Source organism: Schistocerca piceifrons, chromosome 1, assembly GCF_021461385.2.
Source record: "Schistocerca piceifrons isolate TAMUIC-IGC-003096 chromosome 1, iqSchPice1.1, whole genome shotgun sequence".
Taxonomy (NCBI): domain Eukaryota; kingdom Metazoa; phylum Arthropoda; class Insecta; order Orthoptera; family Acrididae; genus Schistocerca; species Schistocerca piceifrons.
The window spans coordinates 709772603-709799184 of NC_060138.1; the positions used below are offsets into that span (position 1 = coordinate 709772603).

The following is a 26582-nucleotide window of genomic DNA, read 5'->3' on the forward strand; positions in this document are numbered from 1 at the left end:
ACTGTCATTTGATAGTCCATACAAGTCTCGTTTAAGTAACCTACCATTAGCCACTGCATTTCCTGCAGAAATTTTTAATACTTTTGTCCTGGGTGTGAACAGTGATGTGATAATTTGTTAAAGTTATCCTTAAACACAACTTTCATTATAACAAGAATTAATCTGTCAGCCTACAAGCAGGGTTTACTGGAGGTAAATGCAAAAAATCATTTTAGGTATTTAGGCTTAACATAAGTTTATTGAGAATCTTCCACAGCAGTATGTGTTTTCGCGCACAACCTCCCTTTGTCTAAGGTATCCAGTTCTTGCAAGAAGATTGTGTTGATACGGAGAATATTTTGATACTGTCTCCTTGCACTGGTATGTGCTCAATAGAACTTGAAATAAGACTTATCTGCAGTCACTGGAGATTTATGAAAAAACATTTTAGCTGAATGACATTAAGAGACATAATGTAAGTTTTGGTCCTGGAATCTCTTAAAATTGTCAGGCAAATATATTCTCAATTTATAAATACAGGGTGATTCAAAAAGACTACCACAACTTTAAAAATGTGTATTTAATGAACGAAACATAATGTAACCTTCTGTTATACATCATTACAAAGAGCATTTAAAAAGTTTTTTATCACTCAAAAACAAGTTCAGAGATGTTCAATACACACGAGCAATATCAACCCGATACTCCAACTCGTTCCACACTCTCTGTAGCATATCAGGCGTAACAGTTTGGATAGCTGCTGTTATTTCTCGTTTCAAATCATCAATGGTGGCTGGGAGAGGTGGCCGAAACACCATATCCTTAACATACCCCCATAAGAAAAAATCACAGGGGGTAAGATCAGGGCTTCTTGGAGGCCAGTGATGAAGTGCTCTGTCACGGGCTGCCTGGCGGCCGATCCATCGCCTCGGGTAGTTGACGTTCAGGTAGTTACGGACAGATAAGTGCCAATGTGGTGGCGCTCCATCCTGTTGAAATATGAATTGTTGTGCTGCTTGTTCGAGCTGAGGGAACAGCCAATTCTCTAACATCTCCAGATACTGTAGTCCAGTTACAGTAGCACCTTCGAAGAAAAAAGGACCAAAAACATTATTGGCTGAAATGGCACAGAAAACGTTCACCTTAGGCGAGTCACGTTCATACTGAGTTGTTTCCCGCGGATTCTCAGTGCCCCATATACAGACATTGTGACGGTTGACTTTCCCGTTAGTGTGGAAAGTTGCTTCATCACTAAACACAATCTTTGAAACGAAAGATTCATCTGTTTCCATTTGAGCAAGGATAAAATCACAGAAATCGATTCTTTTAATCTTATCAGCTGCAGACAGTGCTTGAACCAATTTCAGACGATAAGGTTTCGCAACTAACCTTTTTCGTAGGACTCTCCATACAGTTGATTGTGGAATTTGCAGCTGTCTGCTAGCTCTGCGAGTCGATTTTCCTGGGCTGCGAACAAATGCTTGCTGGATGCGTGCTACATTTTCATCACTCGTTCTCGGCCGTCCAGAACTTTTCCCTTTGCACAAACACCCATTCTCTGTAAACTGTTTATACCAACGTTTAATACACCACCTATCAGGAGGTTTAACACCATACTTCGTTCGAAATGCACGCTGAACAACTGTCGTCGATTCACTTCTGCCGTACTCAATAACACAAAAAGCTTTGTTGAGCGGTGAGCGGTCGCCATCTTAGCATCAACTGACGCTGACGCCTAGTCAATAGCGCCTCAAGCAAACAAATGTAAAACTAAATGAAACTTTATAGCTCCCTTAATTCGCCGACAGATAGTGCTTAGCTCTGCCTTTTGTCGTTGCAGAGTTTTAAATTTCTAAAGTTGTGGTATTCTTTTTGAATCACCCTGTATAATGCAAATGTGGCATCAACAAGAATGAAAATATTAAAGTTCTACCCCGAAGTAGTTACTGTTGATAATTTCTGCATTCTGGAATGAATCAACAGATGGTGAAGTTTAAATCAAAGTAGCTGCTCTATGGGCACCCATTGTTCATAATTTCCAGAGACACTGGCTACAGCCTTGAAAACTAGTACGCCAGTGGAACAATAATAAACATAGTTAATTTAAATTTGTGTAGTGTAGTAGTGAACATAATTTTCAGTATTGCTTGGTTATAGTTCATTACAAAGAGTTCATCATTATATTAATCCTGCAATTCAGACACCAATGTTTTTGCTGTGTTGCATAAATGCAGTTACATGTATGTCATGCAGTTCTTTTAATTCTATTGTAGTTCAGTAATATGTTGCAATTTCTTAACTTTCAACAGCATAATTTTAAAGTTAACTGATTTGTACTGTCAAAGTATCTTGGAAGATTTCTCTGTTGCATCGCCTTGGTTGGTGTTCTGTTGATAAATGGTATACACAAGGGAAAGGAAAGAAATCTGATTGATTTAATAGACATTTCTTTACTAAATTTCGTATTTTGAAGTTGGATACGTTTGTAAAATTAATTCCTTGCTTAGTGCTTTTGAAGAACAACTACTGACAGTAGCTGCTACACGAAAATCCTGATTCATGTTTGTTTTTTTATTTGGTGAAAGGCATACATTTGGTTTTGAAGCAACTCTTTGTAGGTTGGAAAATAAAGAGAAAATTGAGTGACAACATTGCCCAACTTGGTTGCCATGCACTTTTTGTTCTAATAACTAAGTAGCAAGTTCTAGTATTTACATAATGCCATGCAAGAGAGATTGTTGCAGTTTTTAGGGCATAATGATAATACCCAAAATATTTGTTAAACTACTTTGTCCTAGTTTCTTTACACATATAGTGTGTGACATGTAGTATCAGACTTTTTGCCAGAATTTTTGTCTTTCACTGAAATGTAGCAAAACACATATGAAAGCATCTTCCTGTGAGAATTTTTCTTATTTGAATTTGTTGAAATTGTCACAAGGCATTTGAGAATGCTGAATGGATTTTAATTCAGCAGATTGAGGAATACTTGGCTGTTGCTTGCGTTACTCCTGTTTGATGTGGTTTTAAATGCAGATTGCTCCAAGAACATTTTCAAAGAGCTTGACTAGTTACATTGCACTTAGGATTCTCTGAAATATTCTTTGTCACTACATTTGTCAGTTTGTATAGTTTTCTAATAAGAAATGTACTGGGGAAGAGTGGCATCCAAGATGTATGTCTCTTTTAAAGACACACACATGATAGGCCACCCACATGAAAAGATGATGATAAAGTGTGGAGTAGAACACAATCAGTGTGTTAGGGCTACCATTGTTGTTTTCTCCTCACAGTCAGGAAAGTATGGGTTACATGGTTTATTAATTTTGCCCTTGTAATTTGTGTGGGGCATCAGATTTGGAAAAATGTCTTACCATAGTAGTGTAGGTATCTGAATACTGTTTTTATTTTTAGTGTATTCATGTTTTTTATTTTAAAAAACTTAAGAGCACAAACTGATAACTTTCTCTACATTCTTACAGATGATGGTAGCACAGGCCATTTTTGGCAAGGGCATTCTAGGCTTAATAACCACTATCTTAAAGTAAGATGGATGGGAGCTTCACATTTCATAACTGCTGACCTAAAGAATAGAAGGTTGCTTTAATCAGTTTTCATTTCAGACTGCAGAACCTGTGGTGCCAAAATTAGTCTTCAAACACATTGAAATACCTCACTTACTGATTTTCTGATATCAGTAGGCTCCATAGCATCCATTTGTATGGTTCATCTTTGTATGGTCCGGACATTGTAATTAACTAATAATGTGGTCACAAATTGTGCTTTATCAATGAAATTGAAAATGATTTTTACTTCTGCGATGCAGTAAGAAAGTATGACCGTTCTTACTGCATTTGCATTTGTGATTAAATTGGTGACTGAATAGCAAATCAGTAACTTCAGGCAAAAGTGAATTAATGAGGGAAAGTAAATTCTTCATAATATTTCCACTTTTCTTTTGCAGCTTTTTATTTAAGCAATAATATTTTAGTAAATCGATGATACTTTCTTTCAGGAAGTCACTCCCTTTTAATCAAGAGTGGTTTTGTTTTTAGATTTACGTTTCCATCTAGCTTTCAGATACCATGTGTTACAATTTTTTTTCATTTCTTTACAACCAGCTTGTTAATTTAGGCAGTAATTTTCCTGATTTGACAGGTTAAGGATGCTGGAAATGTCCTCAATAAACCAAAACTTCATTATTATCAGTAGGGGTTTTAAATGGATAGGGTGACTGGAAACCCAACTCAAATTTCATTTTCAAATTTGGTTTTCATACCATCACTCATATAAATAGTCAGGTATTCTCTTATTTTGTGTAAAATAATTTCTTGCTCCTTTTGTATCTTATAAAGTTATTTGATTAGCCATTTCCATATGTGGTTTTTGTAATTTATTTTTGCTTTTGCATCTTTCTTTAAATGTTCTTTTAAGTAATTTTGTCACATCTACCTGCTTTCTAGCATTTGCTTTCTGCCTGAAGAACAAATTCTGTGCATGATGACCCTGAATGGAGTTCATAGATGTGAAAATATAATTTTATTACTTTCTCCCTGTGAGTGTTCCTAGCTCAGAGCCAGAGAGGGGTGATGTTGGGAGGTGGAGTGAAGTGCTTCACTAGCACTCATTTCACAGGGCCCTGCACTACAGTTTTCCAGTATTTGGTAAACTGGTAATGTGACTGTGCACATTGTACTGTCTGCAAGTATTGAGATGCAGTAAGCCAGAACTTTGGCTGAGCTGAAGCTACTACAGAATCATAAAATGTAAAGACATTAAAGCTATTTTCATTAATTTGAGTTCCATAGTAAGGGGGAAAGCATTAAATACAAGCACAAACTGGATTTTAATATGCAGTGTAGGATTGTGACGTGAAAGCACAAAGAATGAAATATAATGAAAGCAAAACATTTTTTCATTGTATGTGATAAAATGCATATTCATTAATTTCAGTATTCAAGTCTCCCATTAGTGTGCTATTGAGTTCAGTGCCGTGAGTTTTCTTCCTAAATCTGTTTAATCATATTTGACATTTCAGCAACTATGAACAAGTGTTATTGCTGCTTCACTTGAGTTATTTTTTGTGATTTATTCCACTGCAGCCTGTTAAATACATTTAGGTTCTCTCTTTACTGCAAAGGATGCTTAAGGAGAATAGAGGATTAATTGAACCAACCAGAGTAAATCTCATTGTCCATTCCACAAATTCACACCATGCTACTACAATTAATTATAAGGTACCTTTCTTGACATTTCACTTTCTGGGGAACCATTATGAATGGGCTTCTTGCCAATGCACACTGCAGTGAGTGTAGTGAATCAATCTGCTACCCCTCTTGATTAAATGTGTTACAAATGACTTGAAGTGTGTCTAATTTCTAAATCATATCAACTATAGGACTATGCCACCACATAATCAACGAGCAACTGGTTGTGTTGACCCTAGGCTCTGAAATTCAAAAGCATTTGGGAGTCTGGTCAGAGATTGCTGTGAGGATAACCATGCCAAGGCCGGTGACTGTTAATGTGCTCTCCCAGAATTGTCTGTATCTGAAAGTCTGGTTTAATGTACAGAGGATAGAGAGGCACAACTGATGCTTGTGAGTTTGTGAGGCTTTGTTATTCTGACCTGCATGAAAGAATATTGGGAGTAAGGAACTCTGGTAATGACTTCAGACCATATGGTACACCCACCTCTCCCTGTACCTTGCTGCACAAGGTTTTACAAAATAGATGACATCAACCACAGAATTATAAATGCTTCTACTACTATACAAGGTACGTTCAAAAAGTGAGGTGGTTTTATGTTTTCATGAAAAAAATATTTATTGATTATTCTTGTTGTCTCCTTCAAAGTAATTCCCCTCAGATACAATACATTTGTGCCAACACTTCTTCCAATCCTCGAAGCACTTCTCGTAAGCACTTCTTGGTACATCCTTCAGTACATCCAGTGATGCAGTTTTTATTTCCTCAGTCATTGAAAATCTCTGTCCTTTCATAGGTGTCTTCAGTTTTCGGAACAGGAAAAAGTAGCAGGGGGCCAAATCCTGTGAATATGGTGGCTGTGGAATGATTGTCATGTTGTTTTTTGGCCAAAAATCTCTCACAAGCAATGATGAATGAGCTTGTGCATTGTCATGATGTAAAAGCCGTGAATTGTTTTTCCATGATTTCGGACTTTTTTTGCATATTGCTTATTGCAAACGGTTCATAATGTCAAGGTAATACTCCTTATTGACCGTACAACATCAAGGCAAAAATTCATGATGTTCTACACCATGGTAATTGGAAAAAAAAACAGTGACCAAAACTTTGACATTTGATCGAACTTGGTATGCTTTTTTCAGTCTTGGCTCCCTAGGATGCTTCCATTGGGACAATTGGGCTTTGGTTTCGATGTCATAACAGTCAACCCATGTTTTGTAACCAGTTATGATCCTTTTGAGCAAATCAGGTTCATCATTGACGTCTTTCAAGAAGTCCTGAGCGACGCTCACGTGACTGCACTCCTGATCAAAATTGCAAAGTTTTGGAACCAACTTTTCCAAAACAATTTTCTTAACAGCAGCTTAGATGTTATCATCTGTTGTTGATGTGCTGGGGCACCCAGAGTGAGGTTCGTCATTGTCATCTTCTCGGCCACCTTGGAAGAGTTTGTACGACTTGTAAACATATTTTTTTTTTTTTTACTGAGAGCAGACTCACTCTATGCCACTGTCAACATTTCAAGTGTTTTAGACCATGTGATTCCATTTCTCACACACAATTTGAAAAAAATTCGTTGTTTTATTTTTTATAATAATCGAAAATTGCCGAGCACGCTAAAACATTCCGGAGGTGTTCTATAGGATTCAGGTCAGGACTCTGTGCAGGCCAGTCCATTACAGGGATGTTACTGTCGTGCATCCACTCCTCCGCAGGCCGTGCATTATGAACAGGTGCTTGATCATGTTGATGCAATCACCATACTCGAATTGCTCTTCTACAGTGGAAAACATGAAGGCACTGTGTTTAATTCATTTTGGAAATCTAGAAATGAGGAATCTGTCTGTCTGCTAGCTCCTCACCCCTCCCCCCTCCTCTGCCTCCTCACCCCTCCCCCCTCCTCTGCCTCCTCACCCCTCCCCCCTCCTCTGCCTCCTCACCCCTCCCCCCTCCTCTGCCTCCTCACCCCTCCCCCCTCCTCTGCCTCCTCACCCCTCCCCCCTCCTCTGCCTCCTCACCCCTCCCCCCTCCTCTGCCTCCTCACCCCTCCCCCCTCCTCTGCCTCCTCACCCCTCCCCCCTCCTCTGCCTCCTCACCCCTCCCCCCTCCTCTGCCTCCTCACCCCTCCCCCCTCCTCTGCCTCCTCACCCCTCCCCCCTCCTCTGCCACCTCACCCCTCCCCCCTCCTCTGCCACCTCACCCCTCCCCCCTCCTCTGCCACCTCACCCCTCCCCCCTCCTCTGCCACCTCACCCCTCCCCCCTCCTCTGCCACCTCACCCCTCCCCCCTCCTCTGCCACCTCACCCCCCCCCCCTCCTCTGCCACCTCACCCCTCCCCCCTCCTCTGCCACCTCACCCCTCCCCCCTCCTCTGCCACCTCGCCCCCCCTCCTCTGCCACCTCGCCCCCCCCTCCTCTGCCACCTCGCCCCCCCCCCTCCTCTGCCACCTCGCCCCTCCCCCCTCCTCTGCCACCTCGCCCCTCCCCCCTCCTCTGCCACCTCGCCCCTCCCCCCTCCTCTGCCACCTCGCCCCTCCCCCCTCCTCTGCCACCTCGCCCCTCCCCCCTCCTCTGACACCTCGCCCCTCCCCCCTCCTCTGCCACCTCGCCCCTCTCCCCTCCTCTGCCACCTCGCCCCTCTCCCCTCCTCTGCCACCTCGCCCCTCTCCCCTCCTCTGCCACCTCGCCCCTCCCCCCTCCTCTGCCACCTCGCCCCTCCCCCCTCCTCTGCCACCTCGCCCCTCCCCCCTCCTCTGCCACCTCGCCCCTCCCCCCTCCTCTGCCACCTCGCCCCTCCCCCCTCCTCTGCCACCTCGCCCCTCCCCCCTCCTCTGCCACCTCGCCCCTCCCCCCTCCTCTGCCACCTCGCCCCTCCCCCCTCCTCTGCCACCTCGCCCCTCTCCCCCCCTCTGCCACCTCGCCCCTCTCCCCCCCTCTGCCACCTCGCCCCTCTCCCCTCCTCTGCCACCTCGCCCCTCTCCCCTCCTCTGCCACCTCGCCCCTCTCCCCTCCTCTGCCACCTCGCCCCTCTCCCCTCCTCTGCCACCTCGCCCCTCTCCCCTCCTCTGCCACCTCGCCCCTCTCCCCTCCTCTGCCACCTCGCCCCTCTCCCCTCCTCTGCCACCTCGCCCCTCTCCCCTCCTCTGCCACCTCGCCCCTCTCCCCTCCTCTGCCACCTCGCCCCTCTCCCCTCCTCTGCCACCTCGCCCCTCTCCCCTCCTCTGCCACCTCGCCCCTCTCCCCTCCTCTGCCACCTCGCCCCTCTCCCCTCCTCTGCCACCTCGCCCCTCTCCCCTCCTCTGCCACCTCGCCCCTCTCCCCTCCTCTGCCACCTCGCCCCTCTCCCCTCCTCTGCCACCTCGCCCCTCTCCCCTCCTCTGCCACCTCGCCCCTCTCCCCTCCTCTGCCACCTCGCCCCTCTCCCCTCCTCTGCCACCTCGCCCCTCTCCCCTCCTCTGCCACCTCGCCCCTCTCCCCTCCTCTGCCACCTCGCCCCTCTCCCCTCCTCTGCCACCTCGCCCCTCTCCCCTCCTCTGCCACCTCGCCCCTCTCCCCTCCTCTGCCTCCTCGCCCCTCTCCCCTCCTCTGCCTCCTCGCCCCTCTCCCCTCCTCTGCCTCCTCGCCCCTCTCCCCTCCTCTGCCTCCTCGCCCCTCCTCTGCCTCCTCTGCCTCCTCGCCCCTCCTCTGCCTCCTCTGCCTCCTCGCCCCTCCTCTGCCTCCTCTGCCTCCTCGCCCCTCCTCTGCCTCCTCTGCCTCCTCGCCCCTCCTCTGCCTCCTCTGCCTCCTCGCCCCTCCTCTGCCTCCTCTGCCTCATCGCCCCAACCCCTCCCCCCTCGGACCCCGGCCTGCTCCCTACCTCGCCCCAACCGCCCCCCCCCATCCCGGCTCGCTCCCGCCTCGCCCCAACCGCCCCCCCATCCCGGCTCGCTCCCGCCTCGCCCCAACCTCCCCCCCATCCCGGCTCGCTCCCGCCTCGCCCGAACCGCCCCCCCATCCCGGCTCGCTCCCGCCTCGCCCCAACCGCCCCCCCATCCCGGCTCGCTCCCGCCTCGCCCCAACCGCCCCCCCCATCCCGGCTCGCTCCCGCCTCGCCCCAACCGCCCCCCCATCCCGGCTCGCTCCCGCCTCGCCCCAACCGCCCCCCCATCCCGGCTCGCTCCCCGCCTCGCCCCAACCGCCCCCCCATCCCGGCTCGCTCCCGCCTCGCCCCAACCGCCCCCCCATCCCGGCTCGCTCCCCGCCTCGCCCCAACCGCCCCCCCATCCCGGTTCGCTCCCGCCTCGCCCCAACCGCCCCCCCATCCCGGCTCGCTCCCCGCCTCGCCCCATCCCCACCCCGGCTCGCCCACGCCTCGCCCAATCCCCCCCCCCCCCCACCCCGGCTCGCCCACGCCTCGCCCAATCCCCCCCCCCCCCCCACCCCGGCTCGCCCACGCCTCGCCCAATCCCCCCCCCCCACCCCGGCTCGCCCACGCCTCGCCCAATTCCCCCCCCCCCCACCCCGGCTCGCCCACGCCTCGCCCAATTCCCCCCCCCCCCCACCCCGGCTCGCCCACGCCTCGCCCAATTCCCCCCCCCCCCCACCCCGGCTCGCCCACGCCTCGCCCAATCCCCCCCCCCCCACCCCGGCTCGCCCACGCCTCGCCCAATTCCCCCCCCCCCACCCCGGCTCGCCCACGCCTCGCCCAATCCCCCCCCCCCCCCACCCCGGCTCGCCCACGCCTCGCCCAATCCCCCCCCCCCACCCCGGCTCGCCCACGCCTCGTCCCATCCCCCCCCCACCCCGGCTCGCCCACGCCTCGCCCCATCCCCCCCCCCCTCACCCCCCCTCGGGCTCGCTCCCGCCTCCCCCCTCCAGCCTCCGTAATATACTAGTTGTATTACAGAATGGCATCTTCCGTAGTCTGGAAGTATTTTATGAAATGTGGCTGATCTACTGTGTGTGTGTCTACATATGCTTTTATCCATTTGTGGCAATGGAAAGTGACAAGTTAACAGTAGAGTTCTTCAGCCTCAGTTTTCATCATTGAGCTCTGACTGTGTGTAATGCCCAAATAGTGGTATTATAAACTTTGATTAGAACATGATTTTTAGCAACGTTTCAAAAAATTAGAATAACTAGAATAATACCAGTGATTTTAGTATTCCACCACTTGTCCCTTTCAAGAAAAGCAACAGTGGCTGGACTATGTTTTCTTTTATTTGACTATTTGATTTAATATTTTGATTCTGTGCATCTTGAAACCGAGGAAGTCACAATATTAGGTTTCTGCATTTATTACAGGAAATAATGGGAATTAAAAAAAGTTAGGTTATTTCAGAAAGTGGTTATTTTGAGCAGTTTTAACAGCCAGGTTAAAGTGGTGTTGAAAAAACCTGATAACTGAAAACTGGTTGTTTCAGCAGTAACCACCACCCCTATTCAGTGCAGGACTTCTTCATTAGTGACCTGAACTACACACTGTCTTCAGCATTCTTCTGTAGTACCACTTTTCAGAAGCTTCTCTTGTTGTCTGTACTGATTATTGTCAGTGTTTTGCTCCCACATATACCTATACCCTTGAAAAAACCTTTCAGAAAATATTTGTAACACTTTAATTTGCATTGGATGTTCACAGATCTCTTCAGAAGAGCTTTTCTTGATGTTACCAGTCTGTGTGTTAAATCTTCATTATTTCTGCTATCATCAGTTATTTTGCAGTCCAACTAGCAACAGTCATCTACTGTGTTTAGAATTTCATTTCCTGATCTGTTTCCTCCCTCTCACAATTAGATTACTCTCCACTGCTGGTAATTTGCTTTTATTGATTTTCGTCTTGTAGCCAGTTTTCAGATCCTTTTAATATTTTAGTATGAAGGGCCTGCATTATTTCTAAGATATTATCATCATTAATCACATTTCCGTAAGTCACTTCCATCTCCTTAAGTTCAGTGCATCATTGAATGAGATGGCGAGAAGGGTTTTTGTAATTATAACATAAACTGATAGGTAACCATGTAAAGATACACAACTTTATTCGGAACATCCATGTTATAAGTAAACAACCTCTTGTAATTTGAAGCAATGTAATAAAGTTGCACAGAAATCTTCTTTCATTAACTAGTAACTTAGGTAATCAAGGTACAAGCAACACTATAGCCTTTACTTACTTTATTTTACCTATAAGTTATGATCTGTTTTGTGGTCGTGTTGTCACCAGTGTGCTCAGGATTGTATGAAACTGCTCATTATAACATGTTTTAAAAACTATACATCTCATTGCACAACACAATATCCTCATCAACACAAACCTTGCTGACTTCTTTTTCCTATAGTTACATTGAAACTATTACATATTGCAGTAGTGTCTCCCTTACTTCACATAAAATTGAGCAAATGAATAAAAAATCAGATGTCATTACTGTATAATTTTGTCCATTGGAAAGTTGTTGGCTTGTATTCCTCACTTGAATCTCTTTGTATTCTTCTTAATTCTTCTGTGATTTACCACAAATCCCCCCATGGCAAATATGCAGAGGAAAAGTTGATGAAGTTCACTGCCACATCATCAAACTTCTAACATATTGCTGTTTGTGAGATGTAAAAACATAAGGAAATGAAATGGTAGGAAGTGTTTGAAAATTTCAGTTTATACTGGCAGAAATAAAACTAATAGATACATTTTTGTGGTTAATTTATATTAGTGTGTCCACCATTAGAGATTGATTTTTAAGCATGCAGTCCCTGTTGATGAAACTCATAGGATAAGTCACTTCTGTACAAATTTTCTACATATGCTTCACTTTTATTTAGGATTGATTGCCGAGAATGCATGTATTGATTATTGGATTAATTTCATTTAATCCTTAAAAATTATTTTAAAAAGAAGAGAGATGATGGCTACATTAGAGACAAAAAAAAATTAGGGAGAGTAAGTTTTGGCATTCATCTTATTACTTAGGGAGTGACGAAAATGCTCTGTGTAACTTTTTGTAGCAAAGGAATTTTTGGTCCACCTCCTGCATTTCCATTATGTCTCAGGTGTGCTATACTTCTCCTTTGCAGATGAAACTGTTGAGTCAGTGGTTAAAATACTTGCATAAATTCTGAGTAGAAGACATTTCCAGTCAGGCGCCATATGAAACTATCAGTGCACAAAACACAGTATTTGATAAATATTTTATTGGAATGACCAAACGATTCTTAAAACTTGACAACCAATACTTGCTAAATGATTTTGAAGGCCAGTAAGACATTTTTGCGCAGTTCATCTTGGGTATGTTTTTGTTAACTGATGTTTGATGTATTGTAATGGTGGTAGTATTGCTGCATACCTTACATAGTTGATGGCAGCATATAAACAGTAAAAACTTATCAAGGAATAGTGGTATGTTTTTAGAAAAAAATAAATACTTTTGTGACAGGATTATCATTCTTCAGTTTTGTAGTGTACGAAGTGACTCTCATATATAAATCTAATCCATTTGATTAATAATGGTTTCTTTCTATGACAAAAAAAAAAAAAATGTACACATTCACACACTTTTAGTTTAATGTAGCTTCATAGAATACCCAAAATTGCTAGTATCTATCTACATTATGCTACAACCTATGGAATGTTTGTTCAACAATAGTCCATGGGCCATGAGGCCATTTGGGATCAGTGTGTAAAAGTTGTTCAGAATCCTACCACTTGATGGAATTAAGACCCAAAGCAAAGATTGGAGTATAGCATCTCTATGCTTAGTAAAGTGGCCCAAATTAATTTTACAATTGAAGTGGGAAGGCCTTTATGCGCATTACATTATTTAAATTTTGTGAGTTCAAAATTGACACATGGAAACTTTTTTTACGGTTGACACTGATGTGTCCAAACATGACAACTTCTGTCAACTGCTCAGTCATGTTGCCTAAATGTGCTTTCTTGATAATACTCTCATGATAGTGCTTCCAGAGCAGTTTTCTTTCTAATATACAAAATTATATTTGCTGTTCTGTCAGCACTGAACTGGATGGTCCAGGGCGGTCTTGTTCTTTTAAGTTTATCTTCCCAAACTTAAGAATAGGATCTGTGACTTCAGTGTGATGTGCCTAAAAATTCTAACATCATAATCCATTATCATGTTCTCTTTCAGAGGCAGAAGAAACTTATTGCTGGGTACCAGGACATGTGGAAATCTAAGGAAAAGAACTTGTTAATGTTACCTCCACTGTCTCTGACCTACTCTGTTTAGCCAGCTGGTACATGACATGGTGGGCCATTTGTTGGTGAGGGGCTCATTGGCAGGACATGAGGGGCAATAAGCCACAGATAGTGAAATCTACAGTGCGACCATGGCTTACCTCATGTTGCTCACAACAGTTTAGCCATTATATAAACGATTCAGGCATTTTAGCATGAACATATATTTCTCTTACAATGAGAGGATCCACACAGGTGTCGATGCCTCAAATTTTGAGTAAAATTTTTTTTGCTGACGTGAGGGGTGGTCTCTCCCATACGACCCACCCACCCCCTGCTGTAAATAATAATGTGTAAAATGTAGTATAAGTTTTAAGGTTCTGCACATTTGGCCTTCATGACACTAAGCTTGTAACAGCATGGCTGGGTTATCTATTATTATTAGTCCACCAGCTATCATAACAGTGCAGACTGGGTAGCTAGGGTATCGTTCAACTGGTAGATGCTGGGTTTTTTTCCCCAGTTTTTCTGGAGTTCATGTTGCAGGTTCTGCTGCACAGAACTTAAGTCAATTAATTGCATTGCATTTGAAAGAGCGGTCTTTTTCTACAAAGTACCGCAAAGAAACATGGCATTTTAACATTGAAACAAATACGTTCTGTTTTCACTACAAGAAGAAATATTTTTTGCCTTTAATTTCCTAAATGGAGGTAGAATTAGAAGATATTGGTACTAAAAATAAAATTGTTTGAAATGTGGTTACTTACTGAAAATTAATTTCTTACATTTGCCTTCATATGAAACATTTTGAAGCAGGGGTACACATTGCTGGGTATCTTTTCTTGCCACTTTCTCAGACCTTGACTTGCTTCATCATGCACAAACCTTGCATTTTCTCCAATGCGATTTTGACACTTCTGGAGATGGAATCGATTTAGGGAAGTGTCCTTCACTGAGCCATTTTGAGTTGGTTGATACAACCAGGCTTTCTTATGTGGGCAGCAGATGAATTTAGTGTATAAAACTTTGCTGTTTACAAGAGTGTGAAAAGAATTCTTGCGGTCAGCCAGAAAGCGATGGAGAACATACTGACCATAATTGCCAGTCTGCAAGGCCATATTACACATTGGATTCACTGAGAGAAAACGTTCCTACTCGCTATTTTACTCGGCGGAATCAGGAACTAAAACTATAAATAGGTTTCGAACTGTAACTCATTAAACTGATTAATATATTTAGTAAAAATTCACACACACAAACATATCATTATTCATGATGTCCCTATTGGAAACAGCACTATTAGCAGTTCAGAGATGACCTCTAGAGTAAGTTCCACGTAAAATGTTCTGTTACCCCTACTTCTCATCGTCAATGTCAATTGCTCGCCTTAAAGGCGAAAAATGATCTCACCACTTGCCATGTGGTTTTGTTAATATTGTGGGGCAGTACACTCAGTTACTTCCATGAAAACTGGGCAGTCCAGGATGGTGTACGGTCTTCATTAGTTGACTTCCTATGTTTACCGAAAATGCTTTTGGTAGCTATCTAGCTGTCATGTCATCAGAGACACAGCATATGCAGGCATTTGACTGATGCTGACAGGTTCATATTTTGGTGTGAAGTCTCTCTTCTTACTGCCTCTGGCTGTATTTATATATGGGCACAGTGCACCACCAAACGAAACATATGCTACCAACAGCTCTAGGTACATGTAGCAGCAAATAAATGTTCCCTTTTTTTTATATACATTAATATCTCTGGCATTTAATAGTTCAGTTTTCTTAATTTTTATATGAATGGAGTTAAACTTGGTTTAGTAAATTTTAGCTCGACTGCATTCAATTTTTGTCAGCTAGAATTTTTAGAACGGAACCAACAGTGGAAAGTGATGTGAACTGCCTCTTTTAGATTGCTTGTAATGACTTGCACTAAAATCTTGAAACTTGGTACAGCTTTATTATTTCATCAGTTTAATCAAGTGCTGTAATTAGAACTTTCTATAACAAGTACAAATGATACATAATATTTTATGAATAAGGTAGTCTTTGTGACTCTTCAAGCTTTCCTGGTGGATGTGTTGCAAATAGTCTTCACAGGTTTGCCGCCGGATCACATTGTGCAAATTCCGCAATATTTCCTCGGAGCAACTGTCAGACATCTTCAGTTGGTTCAAATTTGCTGATGGTTAGGTACAACTGACGGTATCCGCATGTCGATGCCCTGTTTCTAGAATACACGCGCAAAGAATGCACAGGCACGGAAATTGCGTATGCGCAGTGATTTGCAGATAGATAGTGCCGAAAATTGCAGAGCAGCTCTCCTGCGCATGTGCTGTATGCTGCGTTTGCCAACAGTGCAGCTAGACGTTACTCATCAATGGCTGTACTAGACCAATGTTATGAAGGGTGTGTTATTGAAGAATCTGGATTTTCGCATTTAATAGCAGCCAGTGCAGGGTTCCAGGCTGTGCTCAGGTGGAATCCCACATCCTTGTTGATGAGATTATTGACTGTGCGAATATGTATTGCTTGCTTAATGACACAATCCCAGAAAGATGATGCTGGGGATAAAACTTCTGTCTTTTCATAAATCATCCAATGTCCTGTATTCAGACAGTGTTCCGCAATTGCAGACTTTTCCGGTTGACTAAGGTGTGTATGACGCTGATGTTCATCGCAGCGTTCTTGTACTGTGCGGCATGTCTGGCCTATATACGCTGCCCCACATTGACAAGGAATCTTTTACACACCACCCTTTTTCAGGCCAAGTTCATTCTTAACCGAACCCAGCAGGTTTCTCTGTTTTGCAAATGGTTGAAAAAGACACTTAATTCCATATCTTCAGACGACTCTTCCTATTCTTGACGACATGGCACCAAAATACGGCAAAAAGGCTAAAGTGGTCGGTGTCTTTGTATCTTCATTCTGCTCCATAGATTGAACTCGCCTGGGCCTGAATGCATTACGTATCTGTCTTTCAGAATAACCGTTTTGTCAGAACACTGTTTTCAAATGTTTAGCTCACTCGACAGGCTTTAACGATCGGATAGCACATATGCTCTATGAACTAACATATGTAATGCAGTACCGCATTGTGTAGGGTGATGGCAGTTTGTGGCCTGTAGATATAGATCCGTATGCGTTGGCTTGCTGTAGATGCTGTTTCCCAAGGTTCCATCTGCTTTCCTTTGTACCAAAACATCAAGAAAAGGTAAAGTACCATCTTTTTCCGCTTCCATTTTGAAGTTTATATTTGGATGCAGTGAATTCAGGTGCTGAAGAAACGTAGGTAGTGTATAAAGCCCATGTGGCCACACCACATATGTATCTTTGCGTCATTAAGGAAGCAATCCATATTCGTACAGCTGATAATCTCATCAACAAGGATGCGGGATTTCAACTGAGGACAGCTTGGAACCCTGCATTGGCTGCTATTAAATCACGATGCAAAAATCCAGATTCTTTGATAACAGGCCCCTCATAACATTGGTCTAGTATGGCCATTGGTGAGTAATGTCTAGCCGCACTGTTGGCAAATGCAGCATACACTGCACGCACAGGAGAGCCGCTCTGCGATTTTTGGCAGAGGGAGTTTGAATACGGCACCATCTATCTGCAAATCATTGCGCGTGAGCGATTTCCGCTCCTGCGCATTCTTCGTGCACGTGTTCTAGAAATGGGGTGTTGACATGCAGATACCGTCAGTCGTACCTAGCCACCAGCAAGGTTGAACCACCTGAAGATGTCGGACAGTTGCTCTGAGGAAATATTGTGGAATTTGCACAACGTGATCTGGCAGCAAACCTGTGAAGACTATTTATAAGGTACTCCATGTTTCAAATTTAGTTCTTAATAAATAACTTGAAAACTAATAGAGGTAGCTGAGTGTCACATGTAAGGATTTTTGCTTGACTGGGGTTACATATGAATTTTCTTCCGAGTTAATATTCAAAGCCTTCAAATTTTCAAAAAAATGCCAGTTTTGCCCAAAACATTGCTTTAATCAAGTTGAGACTTACAACTTTTGATTACAATTTAGATTTGCACATTCTGAACAATTTTTATTTTTCTGGCTTCTTTATTTAGCACGACTTCTTTTTTCTTAAAATAATTCATTTACCAGAACGTACTCATCTGATCTTCTGAGATTTAACAGTTTTAACATTAATATACTGAAGCAAACACTGACAAAGTTTGGAAAAGTTACTTTAATTTTTAATTTCACTTTTAGATTATGGTGCAATACTTAGTATGCTATGCAGAGGCACTTTATGGTGATGTGGCACTAACAGTAGTGAACTGGTTTAAGTCCCAGCACACTCGCTCACCTCTGTACCTCACACAGTGATACAGTGCTTGTTTCGCCACACTTTGTTCACCAATCTCTTCCAATTCAATAATGAATTAAACATAATGTTGGCCCATACCTTTTTGTATAAAATTATGAATTTACAGTCATCATGAAAATATAAAAAAAACTTTCTACCACCACTTCGCTTTCTCCAAAAACGGATATTGCCCAGTACTGGTTGCTGGTGTCCGTAATGGCCCTTTTTTATTAGAATTGAACATAATTATGTCTAATCTCTATCATTCCCTAGTTTGTTCTGACAGTTACATTTGTACGATAGACAGTATGTACATTTACAGCAAAAAGTATTGAAACAAATAGCTTTTATCACTGCTTTCAAAATTAGAAATTTGTTTATCAAGCACTGAACCACTAGTCCTTAACAAAAACTGTCTGCTCAACACACAAGGCCATCTTGAAAATACGTTGCCTATAAAGCATGTAGCAGACAACAATAGAGATTGTTTGCACAGCATGTGATCTTACCTTTCTCACCAATATGAGCAACAGATGCTGCCATCTGTGGTATTTTGTGATAGGGCAAGCATCATAGAGTACCTTGATACAAACAATACATGTAAGACAAACATCAGAATACATTTACAAAGCTGAGAAATGGCAGACATAGGTACTGTATTTTTCAATTCAATAAACTTACCAACAACCGTACACTTTAAGATATTTTATTTTGTTTTGAAGGCAACCAGTTTCAGCAGTTCATTTTGCCATCTTCAGGCCCCACATGCTTTTTTTCAAATCAACGAACTTATCATATAGTGCCATAAAACTGGATATCGTGAATTCCAACTTGAGTATGAATCAGCTGCACAACGATTGGAATTCAAGATATCCAGTTTTACGGCACTTTATGGTAAGTTTGTTGATTTGAATAAAAGGGTATGGGGCCTGAAGATGGCAAAATAAATTGCCGAAACTGGTTGCTTTCAGAATAAAATAAAATATCTTATAAAGTGTACGACTTTTGGTGAAGTTATTGAATTGAAAAGTACCACCAGCCGATGTCCTCTGGCCGTAATGGACCAACAGGGATTAGGTACCGTATTGTACGTTTTTTATTATATTCTGTGCAATGTAGGAAGTTAACTGTTTTTGTCCTGCTATTTTGTAATGGATGTTATTGACAGTTACACTGCCGTGTTTCTCTTATTTTATCTTTGTGACCTCAGTTGGATTGATGTTGTATTTTAAATTGTTTTCTTTTTCATATATCATTCTTTGTTGGCTTTAGAGCTTTTGTTCTTTTAATCTATTTTGTGTAAGGGCATTGATGACTCATTAGTTTATGGTTTGAAAACAGTGATCATAATAATCGTTACATCACGGTTGTCAGTATAGTATGGAGGTTTTTGCTAACCATTTTTTCTAATCCTGAATAAAAAGTTTTTCCTTATCTATCTTCGATGTGATGAAGGTTAGACTGAATTGTCACATGAATTGATATTTTTTCTTTCTATGGAAACTTTTCATTTACTTTCATGAAGCTTGTTCTGCAATGGTGTGGTAGTCATTAAAGGAGTTTCTTCTTCTTCTTCTTCTTCTTCTGATAACAACCAGATTGCTAGCTGAAAAGGAATGCAGTATTCCAGGAGTGGTGCTGTAAAATTCAAACATAAATTGTGAATCAGTAACCTACTAGTCATTGTACAGCTGCAGGGCAAGCCTTTGATGTGGTTGTAACAAGTTGTTCTCTATTCAAAACGTGTCTTCTTAGGGTACTGACACTTACTTTTTTTTTGCTATCATACCAATAAAATATCTTCTGTAATGGAGGATGACTGTCAAGTTTTGCAGTATTATACGGAGCTTTTTGTAACTTTCATAAAGATATTTTTTAAATATTTTTGTGGTCTCACTGAATGAAGTGCCTCTGTCCCTTCTTCACTTTAAAGATAAATAGTTGTCTTGTGCTAAGAATATCACAGGAATTTCATTGTTTTCAATTAATTTTGTTTCTCTTTCACTTCCTCACATTGCAAAAAATCATTGTTGTACCATTTCAAAGATACCTTTCATAAAAAAGTGCAGCTCATCTACAAACATCGCAATATGACTGAGTCGTCGTGTTTCAACATCTATTGTCTTTAACAACATTACTTCAAAATTGTCAGTTTAGTCTTGTTACAATTGTGATTCAAACATTTTGCAAATGTTAGAAGTTATGTACTGTATAATGTTAGTTAGGAAGAGATGAGAAATATGAAATATTAGTTCATGAAAAATGAGATGTGTGAACCATGTCTACAAAATATGGACAACAAGACTCTTCCACCCCAAACAGAAAGTTTTAATCACAATACTAAGTTTGCTCGACTTTCATTTTCTTAAATGTGATCGATGTTTTTGGCCTTCTCAATTACACCTCTTGTCATATTGCTATTCCGTTTTTTACTAAGAGTGTGCTTTGCGTATAGAAATATGGTGCTTAATCTTTTGTACTTGGTGAGAATATTCTGTATTCAGAATGTCTGGTTGTTAAGTTAATGCATGCTTATGTTGATATTCACATAGTGTTTTTATATTACTGAAGATTAGAACTAATTACATCAACTTGTTTGCAGATCTCCATCTCCAGAACCCATTTACAGCAGTGATGGCAAGAGACTCAATACAAGGGAGTATAGGACGAGGAAAAAATTGGAAGAGGAAAGGCATCATCTCATACAAAAAATGCTGACACTCAATCCAGATTTCAAACCGCCTGCGGATTACAAGTATGTGTATTTCTCATAGTAGTTACTTATCTCTAAAATTGAATGTTTGTGATTAACAATGAAAATTTATTTTTTATAGACCACCAATTATCCGTGTAAGTGACAAAGTAATGATTCCTCAGGATGACCATCCTGACATCAATTTTGTGGGTTTATTAATTGGCCCACGAGGTAACACCCTAAAATGTAAGTTTGTTTCATTAGGTATATTATTCTCCATATATTGTAGCTTTTTGCAGCAAAATGATGGATTATATTTCTTACAGCCATGGAACGTGATACGGGGGCAAAAATAATTATTCGTGGCAAAGGTTCTGTAAAAGAGGGAAAAGTTGGCCGGAAGGATGGCCAACCTCTCCCGGGAGAAGATGAACCATTACATGCGTATGTCACAGCTAACAATCCAGAAGCTGTCAAAAAAGCAGTTGACAAGGTAATATCATTGTGGCTAATTTTACTTTTGAAGTAGGCAGGAAACATTGTGTAATAAAGATCTATAACTACAGAAAAGATAATTAGTTATAGTTCACTGTAGACTATGTCAAGGAATAAGAAATTGCCAGTATTGACATCTGTACATTGTTCTATTGTTTCTGTGTATTACCCATGTGAAAAAATTGGCACAGGTTTGGTTCTCATGTTTTTATCACCCTTATTACTGATGCTACTTGTAATCTAACTTGTGCTCTTGCTTGCAGATAAAAGAAATAATAAGACAGGGAGTAGAAGTTCCTGAAGGACAGAATGATTTAAGGAGAATGCAACTCCGTGAGCTAGCGTTACTGAATGGTACCCTGAGAGAGAATGAAGGGCCAAGGTGTACCAACTGTGGTGCTTCTGACCACAAATCATGGATGGTACGCACTTTGATTTGTAATTCAGTTTCTGTGATCTCTGCTTGTGATGTAATTTCCCAAAATAACTGCTTTATTCTATACTGCACTTAAAACGATCACATCAGATGAAATAATGACACATGGAAATTAGTGAGAGACTGATGCAGAAAAATTTCAAAAACTGGAAATGGGAGAACAATCACTGATAACTGTTAGAGACACAGTGCCGAGTAATATTTGAATATTTTGCTTCTTGTCTCATTCCATAGTTTACAGTGGAGCATGTCTAGTTCTAAATAGTTGATGTTTAGCATGTATTTCTGTGCAATGCAAATTCATTGCTGCCATACCTATTATGTAGCACTTGGTCATTTTGAACAATGGAAAGTCCAGGATGGAATAAAAATAACATCAAGAAAATAATAGATTGTAGTGTACTGCAGTGTGTGTGCGTGCGTGCGCGCGCTGGTGGGGGGGGGGGGGGGGGGCATGGTGCAGTTAGATAATTTTTTGAGGGGTGGGGAGTGAAAGGAGGGCAGAAGAGGAGATAAGTAGAGAAGGGCAAAAGAGTAGTAGCTGAATAGAAGGCTGTGTGGTGCTGGAGTGAGGGCAGGGAAGGGGATATGTACATCGTGTTGGTCAGCATATACAGCAACTGGGTGGGTCTGCTATCTCTCAGCCACAGTTTGCCAGTTTCCATTCATGTGGACAGACAGCATGTTGGTGGTCATGCCCAAGTAGGAAGCAGCTCAGTGGTTGCAACTTACTTGGTAGATCACATGACTGCTTTCTCAGGTAGCCCTGTCTTTGATGGGATAAAAGATGCTTGTGACCAGGTTGGAATAGATAGTGTAAGAGGATGTATAGGACAGGTCTTGCATCTTGGTCTATTACAGTGATAAGAGCCATGTTGCAAGGAGTTTGGAGCAGGGATGGAGTAGGGTTGGACAAGAATACTGTAAATTTTCAGCAGGCAGTAGAATGTCATTCTGGGACAGGTGGGAAAGATAGTGGGTAGAATATTCCTCACTGCAGGTCACGATAAGGAATTATTTGAAACCCAGACATTGAATGCAGTACATTTTCTCAAGCTCAGGGTGATACTGAGTCATGGTGGGTATGTGGGAGATGGTTGGGGACTGGAGAGACATGCTGGAGAGATAACTGTTTCTAGACGGTGGCCGGAGACCGATCGTGTGTATGTGTGCACATGCATGCTCTTGGCCAAAAGCTTGGCTGTGTAGCAGTCTTTCCGTTTTGCCTGTCTGCGACTCAGTGTCTCTGCTTAGTGGTGAGGAGCAGTCTACCCTTTCCATAATATACTTGGTCGTTTTGTGTGTTTATTACTCTTTACAGCTATTTGTAGCTTTCATTTGAGACTTAAACTGTATAAGCAGTTTTTAATGATATTTCTAGCTTTATACACAAAGAATAGTAATTGGAAGCAATAATTTAAAAATAAGTTGTTACGCTGAAGATGTTCATCAAATAATTTCGTCCCAAATTTGATTTCTCTACTCATTAATTGGTGTTAAAAACAGTAGTGTGATGACTGGATTGTGTGGTTTGTGGTGTATTTAATTTTAACACTTGTTTCCTTTTTATTTGTTTGAATACGTGGGTAACTTCGAAATTTACTGGCTTGCTTTAAGTGTGTGACCCAATTACGACAAAATTTTTTGTAATGTTTCATATGTCCTTCCACCACTGACAAGCTTTTGCACGAATGAGAAATATTATCTAGTGCTATTTGTTCAGTTACAAAGTTAAAAACCAGAAAGTCATGTTAGATCAATTTGTCAGCTGCGTAAATAATTGAGTCTGTATAATTGCAGTATGACTGTATGATAGCTTTTTGAGTTTCCTTGCAGAGGACACAAATGTCTGGTTTGAAGAAAATTTGGTTTTGCAGAAATGTTCAGATGGTGGAAGGTGGAGAATGTTACAAAATACCAGTTTTAAAAGCAAAAAGCACAGTTCTTCTTCTCCTTCTTCTTCTTCTTCTTCTTCTTATTATTATTATTATTATTATGTGTGATTCACTGGTCTAGTGCAAGTCTTTCAATTGGACACCACTTCCATGATTTGCATGTCCTTAACCTATCCCAGTTATCCAACCAGGGAAAGGGGACCATCAGCTTAGCATGGAGTCTGAACCACATGTCATTTCTGGCATCTCCATGCATCGTTGAAAGGTGAAGGCTAGGGTAAATTGCAGATTGAAAAATCCAGTGTCTGACTGGGATATGATCCTGTGCCATCTTGGTTTTCCATCAAGTGATTTACGTCTTGACTGCCAGGCCTGATCCTTGGACATAAAGATTGGATAAAGGGATCATAAGAAAACCTTCCTCTTATTAAATTCTACAGTAATATCAATGTGTAGTAACATAATATTGATTGATGTCTATAAATTTAGTTGAGGAACTTGTTTTCCAAGATGAGGAAATTGTCAAGCAGTTGTGACCATGCTGTTGAAATGATTATTACATCAGGAATTCATTGTAAGCTTGAGTGAAGTTGACTGGATTGTGGAGTAAAATATATTTCCCTTTTACAGTGCCCAGACAAACCCAATGTAACAAACAACATTGTGTGCACAAGCTGTGGCGGAGCAGGTCATATAGCAAGAGATTGCAGGCAGAAAAGACCTGGTGCAACTGGAGCCACCACTGGAGATAAAAATAAGATTGATGAAGAGGTAACATTGTTTTTCATTATAAGCAGCAGTGATGATTTTTTAAAATTTATTTGAATGCACTGTGAAGTATGTGAGAAGTTTATAAAATACTATCCATCAGCTCTCGTATTAATCAACAATGTTCTGTAGTTAAAATGCTTTGTAAATTTTACATTTGATTACACCTACTATCATTACTTCTCCCTCTCCCTTTTTGGTCCATTCTTAATGGCATCTCCTTCTACTCAGAAGAAGAATTTTTGGATATAGTAAGTGGGTAGTTTCCCCAACACCCACCAAAAATAAAATAAAAATATTAAGTGTCATGTAATATTTTGTGTAATGTAATATCTTGTATAGACACCTTTTATTAACTTGACACGTTCCTCATCATTACAAAGTGTGGTATTCATGATCTATGGAACAAGTACTAATCTAATCTCCCTCTCCCTCATTGGGGGTATTTATGGGCTTAAAAGAAACTAGGTAGGTTGGTTCTTTGATATTATTATTATTATTATTATTATTATTATTATTTAAAACATGCATGATAGCCGTAAAACAAAGAGAAGACACATAGGTACTGGAGGAGGATTCTAGGTTATAAAAATTATATGGCAGAAAGAGTGAAGAACCTGGAGAAACACCTTCGGAATCCTTTTTACAGGTAACATGATGTAGGCAGCAGAAAAAGTAAAAGCAACACACAGAAAATGGTGCTCCAGGGAGAAGATAGTAGGGAAAAATGGGTTTAAATTAAGCAAAAATAAGATACATTAACTATGTTGTCTTTCAGATTTGGGGTATCTAAAGTAAAAATTAATTACTCAGAGCTGGTTTTTGATGTTTTATAAGCACAAGTGTTCTTACTACAACAAACAGCTACTGCTGTGTGCATATACGTTGAAAGATTTTCATAATAGTAATATCACAAACATAAAAGGTGCGTAGTGGTCATCGTATGGAAGGCTGGTGAAACTTGGGATACCATAAAACAACTTTGAATACACAAAACAACTTTGAACAATGAAAAAGTTGAAACTTCGTGGCAAGTAAAACTGTATGTTGAAATGGTGCTTTTGCCTGGGAGAGTGGATATTGGAAGATGTATAGCTGTTAGGACACGTGTGTGTGTGTGTGTGTGTGTGTGTGTGTGTGTGTGTGTGTGTGTGTGTGTCATGTTTGAATAACTGTGTCAGTAGAGCTCTTGCTTGTGAAAGGTAAAGTCCCCCGTTGAAGTCCCGGTTCAACAGATGAAAAAGAGAGGTCTGTGCACATAATAGTAATATCACAAACATAAAAGGTCCATTGTGGTTATTGACACATTTCTCATGCTCTTTGAGAGTTGCTTTCCATTAGAACATTCTAAATGGGGTACTAGCAGTAATGGTCAGCCCAGGTAGCTGACTAGTGGGATAAGCATATCGTGTAGAACAAAGCGGGAGTTATATCGAAATGTTAGAAGTAGTCACAATCAAGCTACAGTAGCCCATTACATGCAGTACTGTAAGGTGCTTAAAAATATTATCAGGAAGGCAAAGAGTGTGTGGTATGCAAATAGAATAGCTAATTCACAGGATAAAATTAAAACCATATGGTCAGTTGTGAAGGAAGTGTCTGGTCAGCAGCACAACGTTGATGATATAAAGTCAGTTCGCAGTAAAAGTATTTCTGTTACTGATAAATCAGATACATGTACAGTATTTAACAATAATTTTCTGAGCATTGCTGGTGAATTAAATACAAATTTAGTTTTTACAGGAAATCGTATAACTTTCTTGGCAAATGCCTTTCAGAGATTGATGTCTGAAATACTTCTCTGTGATACAGACAAGAGGGAGATTGAGTCAATAATTAAATCACTGAACACCAAGAACACTCATGGTTATGATGGAGTGTGTAGAAGAATATTAAAGTATTGTGCTGCACATGTTAGCCCTGTATTTGGCCATATTTGTAATTTTTCCTTTAGACATGATCAGTTTCCTGAGTGATTAAAGCACTCAGTACTTAAGCCACTTTATAAAAAGGGAGAAAGGGTTATGCAGATTATTTTAGACCTATTTCTATGCCATCAGTGTTTGTAAAAGTTATTGAAAAGTCTATGTATGTAAGGATAATTGATCATTTTATATTACATGAATTGCTATCAAATGTACAGTTCGGCTTTAGAAGTCGTTTAACAACTGAAAATGCTGTATTTTCTTTTCCCTCTGAGGTACTGGATGGGTTAAATAAAAGGTTTTGAACACTTGGCATATTTTTTGGTTTTACTAAGGCATTTGATTGTGTTGATCACAAAATACTGCTCCAAAAGTTGGACCATTGCGGAATACGGGGAGTAGCTCACAATTGGTTCACCTCTTACTTTAACAACAGGCAGCAAAAGGTCATTATTCACAATGTTGATAACAGTTGTGATGTGGGGTCTGATAGGGGTACTGTCAAGTGGGGGGGGGGGGGGTGCCCCAGGGATCAGCATTGGGGCCACTCCTGTTCCTTATTTTATATAAATGATATGCCCTCTAGTATTACGGGTAACTAAAATATTTCTGTTTGCTGATGATGATACTAGCTTGGTAGTAAAGGATGTTGTGTGCAACATTGGCTCGGTTTCAAATAGTGCAGTATATGACC

At 41.5% G+C, this 26582-nt stretch overlaps 1 protein-coding gene across 1 annotated transcript in view; it reads left to right on the forward strand.

Moving 5' to 3' along the window:
- LOC124710846 (splicing factor 1-like) overlaps positions 1–26582 on the forward strand; it is a 48227-nt gene that overhangs the window by 6988 nt on the left and 14657 nt on the right. The window contains exons 4-8 of the mRNA XM_047240958.1: positions 20277–20429; positions 20509–20615; positions 20696–20862; positions 21128–21286; positions 23826–23966. Coding sequence (XP_047096914.1) covers positions 20277–20429; positions 20509–20615; positions 20696–20862; positions 21128–21286; positions 23826–23966 — 727 coding nt within the window. The remainder of the gene's footprint in view (positions 1–20276; positions 20430–20508; positions 20616–20695; positions 20863–21127; positions 21287–23825; positions 23967–26582) is intronic.